The sequence below is a fragment of the Pteronotus mesoamericanus genome, unplaced genomic scaffold (assembly GCF_021234165.1).
Source record: "Pteronotus mesoamericanus isolate MK-2021 breed Mesoamerican mustached bat unplaced genomic scaffold, CSHL_Meso_final contig_74, whole genome shotgun sequence".
Taxonomy (NCBI): Eukaryota; Metazoa; Chordata; class Mammalia; order Chiroptera; family Mormoopidae; genus Pteronotus; species Pteronotus mesoamericanus.
Window position 1 is genome coordinate 41,928,345 of NW_026555247.1, and position 14,650 is coordinate 41,942,994.

General features: G+C 50.5%; 1 protein-coding gene across 1 annotated transcript in view; it reads right to left on the bottom strand.

The window, feature by feature from the left end:
* Positions 1-1,440: 1,440 nt before the first annotated feature.
* LOC129078774 (cytochrome b5) overlaps positions 1,441-14,650 on the bottom strand; it is a 28,198-nt gene continuing 14,988 nt past the window's right edge. The window contains exons 2-5 of the mRNA XM_054583784.1: positions 9,422-9,550; positions 8,455-8,484; positions 4,344-4,378; positions 1,441-2,794 (exon numbers count right to left, since the gene is read on the bottom strand). Of these exons, the coding sequence (XP_054439759.1) occupies positions 2,713-2,794; positions 4,344-4,378; positions 8,455-8,484; positions 9,422-9,550 (276 nt within the window). The 3' untranslated portion in view covers positions 1,441-2,712. The remainder of the gene's footprint in view (positions 2,795-4,343; positions 4,379-8,454; positions 8,485-9,421; positions 9,551-14,650) is intronic.

The following is a 14,650-nucleotide window of genomic DNA, read 5'->3' on the forward strand; positions in this document are numbered from 1 at the left end:
TTCAAATCATTTCAAAGCTGATTCAGGAGCAGTGTTTTTTAAAAGCACTAACATTGCACGCTTTAGAGCTAAAAATCACAACCTTAACACAGTGGAAATATTTACATAGGGCCCATAGCAAGGGTTGTAAGTCACACTGAAATACCAATGACCTTATCTGCTCCAGAGCACGGCTCCTGGTCCTCCGCTCCTGCTCATTCTGAGAGCACACGCCGCCCACACCCCACCCGCACCCCACCCACAGCAGCGACAGGCACAGGGAAGGGAAGTGGAGTGAGGGGGACGGGGAGTGAGGGAAGAGGCAGCCGCAGAAAGCCCGGGCTGCCCGTCCCGTCCCCGTGCCCACCCGCGGGCCTGGCGGGAACCTGGCAGGGGGTGCGCCGTCGCGGGGGGCACAGCACCCGGGTTTGCCCTGGGCCTGCCTGGCTCCCTCCTCTGACAGCGGCTGCGCCAGCGCTTCCCTCTGTGGGGAGACAGGAGCTCGCAGAGCCTCCCCCCCGCCCCCGCCCCCTGGCAAGGCCCTCTCTGGCAGAAGTCAGTCCGCACGCAGGCCACCCACCGCGACTCGAAGTCCAAGAAGCGCATCTGGAGCCGCGCAGCTTAGGTGGAAGCCCTGGCTCCACTGCCACAAACGGAGGGCTTGGCAGGGATGACGAAGTCAGGGTGACAGCGTCTGTGTCCCCGACTCGGGACAGCACCTGGCCCCCAGCAGGCACTTAAAAGCGTCAGTTAATAAAAATGAGAGGAATGTCGTGTATAAACACGGTAACCAGATAAACTGTAATGACAGTATATTAAATTGTATTCATCGAAACCTCCACTAACACAGAGAGTAATAGAAGATGAACCATAAAACCCCCTTGTAACCTGCAGTGTTAATGCAGTTCTTGAGTTTGTACTTTGGCAAACCAAAGCAAGGCCACACCTAGACTTTGTCTAGATATAAATAAATGGCAGCGACCCAAAAGAAATGCCTCCTCAGCATAATTTTAAAACTTGAACATACTCAAGACAATTTTTCGAGCTCCCTCAAGCCTTCCTTTCTCCCATGGCGACGCCATGCGGTCTGCGTTAGCAACGGCCCGAGGGAGTGTGTCTTTACAGGAAGCCCTTGTAGTCTAATCATTTCTTGCTTTAATCCCTTTGGTTCTACGGTGCCTTTCCAAGACGCGCCTTTCAGGACGACGCTGAAAAGCACATCCTGAGCAATTAACCAAGTATTCTCCATGTCCGGAGGAAAAACTGAGAACCTTCCCCAGAAAATCCTTGACAGGTGAGCATCACAAAGCAGAATGACCATCATTTTGGTCGCGTCTGAGCTGCCTGTGGTGGAGTCACAACGGCACGTGTGGATCACAGCCCGCGGACCCTGAGTCAGGGGCCCTCCCAGAGCTGCGAGGCGCAGGTCAGGCCCCTGAAAATCCATGACAGGAGGCGCGGTTTTGTTCCAGGCATGCGTTTATTGAAACCGGAATCCAGGGTTCCTCTGCAGGGTGCTTCCCCACGTGGTGCGGCACCTTTCCTCACCCCGAAGGTTCACTCTAACTTTCAGTGCCAAAAGAGGCAAAAGGGCATACCATGTCAGTGGTTACAAAAATTTATACTCTATAATAAAACGCTTCCTTTCCAAGGTGTCAATGATTTCTGAAGAGCTCCAGCGTTCAGCAGCAGCTAGCGATCCCATGGAAACTTGCACAAGCTTAGCTAACTACAGAGATCGGAAAACTACAAACGCATCCCCCAAACCTCCACAGGGAAAAGGCAAAAGGCCTGGGGCAGAGAGAGAACCGAAGGTGTGTGACCCAGCGTTCCCAGTGGTGCTAGAATCCCTTCCCCCGCCCCCGCTCATCGCTAACAGGTCAAGGTCTTCAAAAATCAGATTCCAAATGTCCCACAATCTCTTTCAAATATGTGTTTCCATGGGTTAGGAAATTGGCATTTCCTTAGAAGAACACATAAACAGTTTTCGCCACCAAATGGGCAATTTTTAAAACTTGAGAACCTATATAACTGAAAACTTCCTTGCAATGGTATTTTTGAGCAGAGAGAAGAGACTGTTGACATGTCCTCATGGTTCACAAGTTTGTCTGCTTGTTTGTTGTTGGTGCTTTTTACTAAAAGAAGAGAAGCAGTCTCTTTTCTACATTCTATAGGCCCCTTTCTCTTTTGACCACCTGTTTCAGGAAGAATAATTGTTTAGAAATCCTTACACTATCATTTCCAGGCCTTTTCTTAATTTCCTTGGAAAAGAAACTAAACTGGAATCATACAATACCTAGTCATTCAACTAGATATTCTCTTCCTCACGCCATATAGACCACGTGGGCCTGAATGATTGGCACACTGCATGACTCTGCTAAACAGTCGGAGATTTAAACACTAAAGACAGTCACACATCCATTCGACAGGCACACGCGGTGGTATATTTGAAAAGCCAGACATATTTTTAGAAGATCAACAGTAAGTGAATTATGTAGTCATCGAACAGCGAAATAAAGTTAATAAAGAAAAAGGCACCTCGCGAAAGTTCAAGAGGGGAGAGGAGAGAATGGTTCCTTTGGGTTTGGTTTGTTTCTAACGGAGGAGGAAAGGGAAATGGGTGTGTTACAATTATTTTCCCGGTGAAGGCTTCTGTCAGTTGAAGGCGCGACCTTGGGCCTCATTCTTTCCGATCCAAAGCAGTCTGTCCTTTCATTGGCTTCTGGGGAGGGGCTAGTCTTCTGACATGTATACGTGGTACATCAGGCCCACGGCCAGCGCTGAGATGGCTGGGATCACCCAGTTGGTCCACCAGCTGGAAAGGAACAGCAGTGACGCTCGCACGGTGTTCTCAGCTCTGCATCTCCGAGCCTCCCAGTTACCGTGAACGTCACTCTCTAACTCCCCGGGCGGGAAGACGCTGTTGCTAAAAGACAGCTGGCACCCAGGCAATTCCTCTGTTGCTCTCACCTTATGAGAAAACTAATGACCACCACACCCTCCCCCGACCTCCACTTACATCTATTTGTACAAGCGTGTACAGAGAGCTAGGGACCACTCCCCCAGAAGGTGCTACCGCCTAGGACTAGGGACTTTTATCGAAAGGCCATCAGCCCTGGGTATGTGTCACAGGTTCACTAAGAGAATACCCCCTACAGGTTTTATTCTAGTTCCATGTATTCGTTAGGAACTTAAAAATGGTGCTACACTGAGAGCCAGCTGACCAAGGGCCTCCCCGCAGAGGCGCCGGCGGCAAGCGCCACAGCCAAGGGTGGGTCCCAGGCCCAGAGCGGAAGGAGAGGCGAGGGCTCTGGGCCGAGGGGCGACTACGGTCGCCACCGGCATCGCCACTCCGCCGCCGGTGGTTCTGTTTCGAAAACCTAATGTTTACACGCATGGAGTAGCTTGGCCGTGTTGACAAAGAGCCTGCGCAAAACACCTAACCTGTGGCCCATGGGTGGAGGGTCACAAGACCCCGCTCATTATACTGTTCGGTCCTGAGGTGCAGAATTACAGATCAAATCAGGGAGAGTCCTAGACATGAACCTACCCCTTCTTAGGGGAAAGGAACTCATACAGAGGTTTCAGAATCTGAGCAAAGCCAGACGGCACCAAGGGGCACATCCATTTTCTGCCGCACATTTTCCATTCTTCCCCCGCCCCGCACACCTCCGCCCATCCAAAGGCCAGCGTCAATACAACAGTTCCATCTGCGGGACGGGAGGGTTTCGGGTGACTTTTCATCTTGGGGGGCCTTCAGTGTTCCTTTCGGGAGAAGCCGTGTGACAGTGAAGGGGGCGGGGGGGTGGCCAGGAGGCAGGGAGGGTACAAGACGGGAATTACCTGAGAGGGTGGAATAAAACAGGCACCGTCTGCGGGGGTGGTTTTGAGCTTGGGGCCCCAGAATATAGGCATCTGATGGCAGTTACACCAGTCAACGTAATAGAGCTGCCAAAAATGTTCCCGCGTTCTTGAACTAACACAGACATCCAGTCCACAGAGCACACAATGCGTGCCCCACACGGGTTAGCGGGCTCAATCTTAGGCCCGTGGCGAACGGCCCAAGCTCAGAGAGACGGGGTCGCCTCGGCTGTGGGAACTGCCCGTGTGCCGGCTGCGGAAGGCAGGACAACGTCTGCCTGCGGCGTAAAGGGAGGCTCGATGCGTCCCATCTGTTCCTCAGGGCAGGCACAGCGGGAGGGCGGGGTTCGGGGTCACTCTGCAGAACGTCCACATCTAGGGCTTAGCGGGGTGCACCGAGCAGCGGGGTGCCGAGTGGAGACGACCCCTGGGGTTCCTGAGGTCCCTTCGAGTTTATGAGCCTTCCAACCACGGTGACAATGGAAAAGAAAACAACCACATACCTGGAATTAGAGTCAACTGTAGTGATGAGAGTTTCCTACAATGGAGAGAAAAAGTGAAACAAGTTACAGAGAACAACGGACTAAAAACCTGTTTTAAAATAAGATCACAGTGTTTCGCTCAATGCATTCTTCAAAAGACATTGAAAGGGAAAATTACATCATACACTTCTCTCACTAAAATGCCTAATTTCCCCATTTTTTTCAGAAGAAAAAATTTTAAGAATGATGTATATCTAAATTACTTACAAACACAACCTAGATAACTTGAAATTGTTAAAAACTAATAGACTACATAAAATATCCTGTACACAACAGATAATCTAATACTTCAACATAGAAAAGGACAGCAGATATGATTTATACACACACACAACCCCACCATTACCTTTAGCAAGAGAATTGAATTCTTCAAAACCATGAATGAAATGTTCAGTTAAAAATACTTATTTCATTCCAATCTTACGTGAAGTCAAAGTGTTCCCAAATTATATTAAAAGGAACATGTCAACTGAAAAGAAAAAATTAAGAACTGCCATTTAAATTGCAGCGCTCGGGATCACCTTTACTCTGACAAGAGCGTTCTAGAAAGGCACCAGAGGCCTCGGGGACCGACCCCCCACTGTCACCCGCCCAGCGCCCTCTGAGAAAGGACGCCCTGCACGCTGGGGCCTTCCTCAGCCTGCCTGTTGTCCACCTCCTGGCAGCTTCTGAGAGGACTTGTCCACACAGTGAAGGTGAAAGTGAACCGAGAAGACTCTGGGAAATGCCACCTCCCCAAACAGCGGAATAACCAGGGCCTCCTGAGACGCAAATGCGTCCAGGCTCACAAACCTGTTAGGAAGCATTGTTTTGAAATTCCACACCAGCAGAAGCATTAGTGCCTCAGAGGAAGGTGGCTGGTCAATAACACAGCCGGTTAGAGCTCGTCTCTGCAGTGTCCCAAAGCAGGGGACAAACACTGTTAGCAAAATGGGCAGCGGGGCACAGGGTCTGCATTGAGGCCAAGCTCCACACAGCCAGGCGTGCGAAAGTGCCCGTGCACGGGCAGAAGCCTGTTAGGGACGAGCCAGCAAAAGCGGTTCTGCGACCCACCAACCTGGGAACACGGCCGTTAACATTCCTGACACAGGAGTGGGGAGAAACAAGTCGTCAGAAAAGAAAACTTGACAGTTATTATCTTTGGGAGCAACATTCAGTCTCAGAGACTACAAACAGCATTCACCGCTACTGCAAGGCGATTTTTCAAATTTTGTATATTACAGGTAAAATTAACAAAGATTCTCAGAAGTAACTAAAATATGCAAAAGTATTATTTAGCTATTGGAAGAAAGACACAATCAGCTCTGAAACCCAATATGGAAGGAAAGACATCCTTGTCACACTATGTCACGCCCCATGTAGCGACCACCAGGCAGACACGCACCGTGACTTGGTTAGGCGGAGCACAGGCCATGCGCTTCCCCGAGCTGCTGCAAGCCCGCGGCTCAGCTGCCTGGCCCGGCCCCGCCTCTGGCGAGGCCTGAGCACCGAGGCCAAAGCACTGCTGTGCGTAGTCACCTGCCGTAGCAACGGCAATCTTGGAAAGAGCTGAACTTTAAAAGATCGTGTGCGTTGATCACCTGGTGTCTGTTAGGCTCTCCCCCAGCATGCTTGAGGGTTAAAGTGAGTCTGAATTACCCGTGAGCGCTCTGGTGCCAAAGAAAACGGGCTTTTCTGTCCGTGTTCAGAAGCGGCTCGGCGGGGCTTTGGGTATGTAACTAACCGGCAGGCCAGTGACAAATGGAGAAAACACCATGGCTTTTCCTACAGGCTCCGCCGCCTGTTCACTCTGTGGCCTTGTGAGGCTCCATCTCAAGTGGGTTAACAACGAAAACGGTCCACAGTAAGCTCTAGATAAAAGCGTGCAAAGCCCACCGAGCTTCGGCGAATCAAAGTCATCTCATGTGTAAGTTCACCGAACGTGGCCCATCGGTAGCTGGAACTCTTCCCTGAGAATACTGTTAACAGATCGACGCCTTTCATGCGAAGTCGAGAGCTTACATAAGCTTAAGAGGCTACAACTGGCAGACCTGCAGTGGCTGCTGGCCGCATTGCTGCAGTGTGACCTTGAACAAGGTCAACGCTTGGGACAAGGTCTATGTCATTGTCTTCACTTCCCCTGGATCCCACAGGGATGCCTTGAGAACCGGATAAAGTCATATACACAACAATGCTTTGAAAACTACAGCCAAGAAAAGGTACTGCCAGCTACTAAAATCTTCCATGGAAGCAAATATGACAGATGTGGATTTGTTTAATCTAAAATGTATCATTTCCATGTCTACAGAGAACCTATCTTAGCAGCCTGACTTCATGTTTTCCTTTGGGCAGATTCAAGTTAATAATCTTCGGTGTGCCTTATTTCACAATTCAGCTATTTGGGTGTTTTAAACAGGCAACATTTCAGAACTTCAGACCCCAGCATACACTGATCGGTCTGCAAACGGGTGGAGGGTTACAGACACGCACAACCAAAGCCGTCCCTAAGGACACGCTCTCCTTCTAGCAAACCAGAGGCACAATCTAGGAAGGTGGTCACGGAGTTTCCTCCACAGCATTTGTGTACGGCCTCTAGGAAAAGCGCAAGTGCTGGTTCCGCCTTCCTCCAGTGCGGCTCAAAGGTGAGCAAAGTCACACGTACTCTAAGAGCAAACAGAGGAGAAGAGAGCCGGTTGCACAGAAAGGAGACCTGCTGGCGGGGGGGCCTGAGCCTTCCCTGTGCTTTCTGTCGTGGCGTCCTGCTTCAGGACAGAGTCGGGCCTGCAGTAGATCTAAGTTCACTCGGTGAGTCTTATCAAATCCTCGTTTGACTATAGCTGAACGATTTGCACCAAGATTATTAAATACAGAACCCGTAACAGGAGAAAATACACTTTTCCCCAACAGGCTTTGGAGACAAAACAAACGGTTCAATGCACCTCGGAATTTCAGTGGTTTAAAAAAGAGCCTCAAAAAAGGTGCTGAAGCCACATGAACTAAGAGCAAAGATTCTACGCAATGGTTACAGAGGCAATTCAAAGCCTAAAGTCCATTTGTTATTTCCCCAAAGCACTGCGATCACCCACGCTGACCCACAGCCTTCCCTGAACCGGGAAAGGAGGATGCGAAGGAAGCTGCATCCTGCGGACTTTTATTGTTCTCTCTGCGGTGCCAAGGTCAACAGCGCCTTCATGCTCTGTGGGATTAATTCCTTGACTTTCTTGCCGATTAAATTTAGACAATGTCTTGTCAGCAGCCGCTGGCAAAATGAGTTTACCAGATCTCAGCGAGAGCCCTGCGCAGTCTTGCTGCTGCTCCCTCTCCTCTAATAAAACCAAGGGCACAATCCAAGACAGAAGAATGATACTTCCTGCCGCTTGTTTGAAGCAAAACTTCCCCCTCCCCCCCGGCCCATTAATTACAGGCCTTGGCCTTTCATTACTACTTTTCCTGCCTGCACTTTTCCGGGCCTTTGGCTGCCCATTCTTACTGTGGATTTATCCTCAAATACGAGCAAGGTGATCCGCTCAGAGAGAAGGCCCGGAGCACCAGGGCACAAAACTAGTGCTCCTAGAACTGTTTTCCTTTCCTATGGAAAAACGCACCCAAAAGTTATCATCTCATTAAAACAACATTTACCCAGGAAGCATTCACTGAACATCGGCGACGTCCCAGAGATGTGGAGATGGGGACAGGGGCTGTGCCCTCACAGGCTTAAGCACCGAGACCTCCGCCCCACGTTAAGGTCTCTGAAGACGACACGGTGTCACCGCTTCCGCTGCAGAAGTGCAGTGGAATTACAACAAGCAGCTCTCCAAAATGCGTCCGCGGATCATCCCGATGGGAAAATGATTTGTAAGTATCGAGCATCCCATGAAGAGAACACACGACTATCCTAACAAACATAATGACCAGTCTGTGCAAATGGAAAGGTTTGCTGGGCCAGCCCAGCTGCCCCGTGGGCATCTAACCTGGCAGCGCACCTGCGCTGGCCTCGGTCTGGCCTGTGGGAGCCCCGTGCCCTCTGCTTTGCAGGGATCTCTCTGGGGACGGTAACTACTGCCAAGGAGACCCTGGAGTTGGCCACACTTACCACAGGCTTCTGAATCTTTGACCAGTCATCCTGCAAGGAAAAACAAAGTGCATTACGGAATGGAAAGTGTCTACAGAAACGCCGCTTCCAAAGTGCTCGCTTACACTGAGGTTTCCAAAACACATTCCTGTTCGGTAGTTATCATTTTAGGATCATCTACCTAGGCTGTTAAACACGATGTTTCGTCCTTCTGACCTGACTGCAAAAGTCAGTAGCAGGTGAAGTGCTGAGAGGTACCCTGCCCCCGAGCCCCAAAGGTCGGAAGGGTTGTCCGGAGGGTCGTGCTTACATGTCCATGTGCGCGAGCCTTTATTAGGCTCGGGTCCGATCTTTATCGTAGGGGACAGCTGAGCAATCAGATTCTTCCCATTTATCCTATCAAACTGCCTCTAGGATGTGTGTATGTGTGTGTACGTGTGTATGTGAGTATGCATTGTGTACATGTGTGTGTATGTGTCTGAGTGTGTGTGTAATGCGTGTGATGTCCTCAGTGGATGCCTGCGATCTCCCAACTGTAGGCTCATCATCTACTTAAACCTCCAGCTGAGTCAGTTCAAGGTCAAGCGCATCTAAAGGCCGAAGGCTGGTGAGCCCAGCAGGCAGAGGAGACCGAAATGCTGCTGGCAGGGCCTAAAAACCCAGGGCCCTCCCCGCCCGAGCTTCCAAACGGGAGGAAGGACGGGGCGGAACGCGGTAAGGGAGGCCCCTCCGACTGCCGTAAAACGGCTCCCCTTTGGTGAAGGAGGAAAATGAAGGAATGTGGGTGAATAAAATCTCCGGATGCGAAACTTAGTTCCTCAGAGTGCGATCCCCCACCACCAAAACCCTCCCCCACTCAGGTGGACAAGGAAATGCTCCAAAACGGCCCCACCCCAGGCTTCCCCGAAGAGCCCCCCCAGCCTCCCCTTCAATCTCCGCTGCGGCAAGACGCCCCCGGTCACCCTGCGGAAGCTCCCGGGCTACTTACTGGATGCAGCTCCCCGATGAGGTACGTCTGGGACAGCTCTCGGGCATCCGTGGAGTGCCCAATGTCCTCGAAGTTCTCGGTAGCATCGCCCCCGGCTTGTTCCCGCAAGACTTCTTCCCCACCAGGGTGCTGCACAAAGGACACGGAGACAGACCAAAAAAAGCATAATAAATATTGTTTTCCAAGCAAAGGAGATCGAGAAAGCGGCCAGTTTATTTAACCAAATAGGCTGCTCCAGAATTCACAGGTGACAACACGTGAGTATAACGTGTCCACAATGTGGATGAAAACATGCACCCCTCTGCGTGCCAACGCCTCCCTGAAAGTGTGGGAGGAGCCCGCTCCCATGGCAGGTGCCCTTTCTCCGGGTTACTCAATGGCATTGAGCATTAGGCAGGTATTTTTAATCCTTTGACAACATCCTCTTTGTTTTTCCATAAAGCTCTCAAAATTGCTCTTCTTAATCTTTACCGCATCTCTTTTTCCTTGGGCCCTATCCCTTGACCTCTTAAGCCTAGGTGTGAACATATGCCATTTTACCTTAGGTGACAATGCCTCTTTGACAAGCACTCTGTGAACCTGCCCCGGACAGAGAGGGTACAGGCGGCTGGAGAGGCAAGAGTGCCCCTGACTCTTGAAGAACTAACCTTCTAGTCAGAAGGAAAAGAAAAGCAAGTGGTCCCCTTGACAGGGGACAGAAGCACAGAGGAAGAGTCCCGTTCTACACGGGCAGGGGCAGGAAGGCCTTCTCGGCGATGAAAGCTTCCCAGTGCTCTTAGCGCTTCAGTGGTCAAACTAAGGATGGTCACAATGCAGGGAGGGGACTGATGGCAGAGTCCAGGCACGGACACAGGCATGCCAAGGGAAGGAGAGGTCCGCCAAGCAGAGAGCGGGCGCTTGGTTACATCAGCGTAAATACCTTCGTAGGGGAGAACACTGTCTTCAATTGAGAGCGTCACTGTTGCCTTAGATCAAAGACACCCCGCCCTTCAGCAAAGCACCGGTGTGTGTCCAGTAGCTAAAGAAAACACCTCTCGCTTGCACAGTGGACTGTAGTCTCTTCTTAATCTCTGTCAGTAGTGGACGGGGTAAGGCCCATAACATTTTAGAAAGGCAAACAAGGATTCTGTTTTGAAACCTGTTTCTCCTCCTCCTCTGTTTAAACACATCATTGCGAAACAAATTTACTTTTTTTCCTCCATTATTTGTAAAAGTAACCCATACTCATTATAGAAAAATTAGAAAATACAAAACGAAAATAAAAATCACTTAAATCACCCATAATGTTGCTGTCCAGAGAAACCTGGATACGTGTGTGCGTGTGTGTGTGTGTGTGTGTGTGTGTGAGAATAATTTTAAAAAGAAAACGGATCGCTCCCAAATGCACCCAGTTTCGTTAGATAAAAAGCAGATTAGCACACACGACACAGAGAAGTATGCTTAGGGGTTACTCCTACTACATGAACTTGGGAAAATAATGGTACTTACATAGTTTCCGGGGCTTAAATTTGTTGCCCTATGTGTCTGCTATATAACATAGGACCAATAAATATTATCCAGCATCTTTATTAAGTATTTTCCAATCATTACTCCTCACTGGCTTTTTAAATGGCTGCATACCGTTACAGCGTGTTGCTATTTCCAAAGGTATTTAAGCGTCTCCTATGGGGGCATTCAGGATGTGGCAAGCCCACTTAAGCAAGCACAGGATGCACGCTGGAGGTACAGGCAGGTGGCAGGCTCACCCCCAAAGCCAGCGGGAAGCTTCCAGGTGCGCCTGCAGGCTGTGACAATGGCAACGTGGTGTGCGGACCTGGGACATCGTTGGGCAGGGGAGCTATGACGTGGCTAACTCAGCACTCACAGGTTATGCAAATTCAGCCAGCCCTTCCTTCTGGGCGCGGGCCTTCGTTCCTGATTTCCGTAGCTGGGGGTCCCTGTGAGATTTTGGGGGGCAGATAAATCTCCCAGAGGAGACCCCCAGTTTCCAGCACAGCCTGCCTTTGAAGGGAAAATGTCAAGCAAAGCTAAAAACACAGGCTGGCCTATCTATCGATCGATCTATTGATCTATCTATCTATCTATGATTTAGACCCTAAATTATTTGTCAGGCAGTTTTCCAAGGGGGGAGAAAAACAATGAAAGAAACACCTTGGGTTACACTGGTTTCACTGAACACCACTGAAAAAAACTATAGCATAGAATAAATGAATCGATACTAAGATACTTTTGCCCTTTCCTAAAGATTTCTTGAACAATTAGTAAGAAAAACAAAGCCTAAAAACTGATTTTTTGAAACAAAGTAACTCCAAACTTGATAGGACAATAAAAAATACAGGAATGATTTATTGCCATACCCTATACTTTCCTTCAAACGGGGGAAGAAACAGACAGGCAGCCAACAAAACGACATCTAAATCACAAAACATGGTGCTTCATCTTGTCACTCTTCTCCCACCTGTTAGCAAATTTGCGTGACAAACACACAACGTCACATCTTAAGGCTTTACTGACTTTGCTGTCTCATAAGTGCAAGACCTTGTGGGGGACACACAAAAGTGCACAAAAAATCAACGTGATCTGATCCCGCAGAAGCACGCAGTTCATTTGAGGTTAAAGAAATGACACCAGAGTGACTTTCAGCCTTCACGGGCACCGCCTCGGAGCTGCGGTTGTTCTTGAGTAACCCAACTGGCCCTGAGTGAGCAGCCAGACGAGGCAGGAGCGTGCCCTTGCACCAGCCCCCGGCGGGGGGGGCGGGGGGGGCAGGAGTGAACGAGTCAGGCCCCTGCTGCGCGGCCGAGAGCTCGCACACCGGCCTCGGGAGACCGCCGACCTAGGGGAGAACTGGAGAGGCGCTTCCTCTCCTGGGGGGGGCCACGGGCCAGGGCAGGGGTTCGGCCCGAACCAAGCTGCCCTAGAAGAAAAAGCAGCACCTGTCCCCAGACTTGTCCAGGAGGGAGTGGCCCTCAGAAAAGCGGACGTTGGTCGAGGACCAAAGGGCTCTTCTCCACGGCTCTGGGGCAGGTCTCGGGATCAGGTCTCGGGATCAGGTCTCGGGATCAGGTCTCGCCTGTTTTGCCGTTTGCCACCCTGGTGCCTTGAGGGGGAGGGTCAGAGGCGCCTGTCCGTATAAATACAACGCAGAAAAGCCGGCGTGCCAGTTCGTGCTGCCTTCTGTGTTTATAGTAATTTAACATAAAGTAATAATAGCTTTACGGCTTTAGTCCTCGTCTTACAATCATTAAAAGTCTGAAGGGGTCTCTTCAGCCTTTTCAGTTACACTTTACTTATGGTGAGAAATACAGTTGTAATTGTACTTGTAAATCTGAGGATTTATCCACGTCAAGGGTCCGCCAAGTACAATATGAAAATGAGAAAATTAGAAAGGATGCAGAAAACAAGAAGTGTTCAACGAGTGTCAATAACTTCAAGAAAAGGATGGTTCCTGCCACTGAGAGTCAGCCAACTAAGCAAGACCTTCACCTTCACGGGCCGGTCCCCACGGCCCAGGCCTGTGGGGGCGGGGGCGCCCCCACCCGTCGGCCCAGGGAATGGCACGCACTCAGCCTGTGTGGGGCTCGGTGATATAAAAGGTATAGCCCTACTTTCTAGAAAAAAAGTAAGAGCTCAGAATGGAAGAACATGTTACGAGCTTGGTAAGTTTTTGTCCACGGGGCGCCAAACACCCGAAAGGAATGAAGCGGTGTCGCCAGCCCTGTGGCCGGTGCTCACAGACGGGGCAAGCGCGGACTCTCCGCCACCTTTCACGAGCAGTGGCACCGCACTCCCAGGCAAACGCGGCGGACGCCGCGACACGTCCACACGGTCGAGCAAACGGCTCCGCTGTCCCCTTCCAGCGGCGCTGTGACCCGGCCGTGACCCCGCCAACCCTTCCTCTTTCGGGGCCGCTGCAGCGCGGAACCTGCTGCAGCGCGGGACCTGCTTTCATGCGACAACCGCGGAGTGCAGGCGGCGGCCCGGCGCTCTGGGAATCGCTTCCCGCAGGAGCGAGGCCGCGGTATCGGGCCCACAGCGCCCCCAGGGCCTCACAGGCCCCGCGAAGGGCTCCGTGGCCGAGCAGGTTCCGAGACCCTCGCTGAGCCGGGTGCCCGCGCTCGGAGCCGCGCAGCCCAGCAGGCGCGCCACTCAGCCTTTCTCCTCGCAGGGCGCACCGCGAACCAACTACTGAAACTCTGCGGCGCGCCAGAAAAGTGGTTTTTTGCTGATCTGACAAAAAATAGGCATCATTTTGATGGATTTCCAAAAAAAAAATTATAATAATAATAGTAGGAATTACCTACCCTTTTTGCTCCAAAGTGATTTTTTAAAAACTCAGGTGCCTATACTAGTGTATTAGTGTATTAGAATGTCCCCAAGAATTTACCGGTCAGATGAAACCTTATTATGCAACGTGACCAATAAGATGCAGCTCTATTACATGAACTACTTATATGGTTCAAGACAGACATTTATACCGGACGGCTGTTGTTGTATTGGCTGTTGTCATTTTTTTATTTGACAATCTAAGGGAAAAGAGGTCAGTGTCCCTGACTAAATAGGCAATGCATTTTTAAAAAGGTTTTATTTACTTATTTTTAGAGTGAGAGAAAGGGAGGGAGAGAGAAAGAAACATCAATGTGCAAGAGATACATCAATTGGTTGCCCCCCACACATCCCCAACTGGGGACCTGGCCCGCAACCCAGGCCTGTGCCCTGACTGGGAGTCGAACCAGGGACCTTTCAGTTCACAGGCCAGCGCTCAATCCACTGAGCCACACCAGCCAGGGCATGGTACTGCATGTTTTAAAAATTCTTGCAGCATACCATTGAAAATCGCTACTCTAGGTCATTACAAAAAACAAAAAAAAAGTGACCCAAACTGAATGGGCAACCCTCCCCCGCCCCCCTGCGGCCACACCAGGGCTGCCTGAGTGGTGAAGGCCAGTCCGGGGCTGCTGCCTCCCCTCCCCACTCCTTCTAACCTACTTTGGTATAACTCGTAGTGACAGCAATATGACATGCAACATGTAGCATTTCTCAAACGAAAACATGAGTCCAATTTCTCACACACAGAATAAAAAAAGAATATTGGACTAAAATAGCAGAAGATGCTTCCCCAGAGCAAAACAGTGCAAATAGACTGGGGTCAGACACAGAGGAAGGAGAAGGGATGAAGGCGTGGTCTTGGGTTACTTCGGCATGTGAAGAGGCCAAGAATTATAGTCA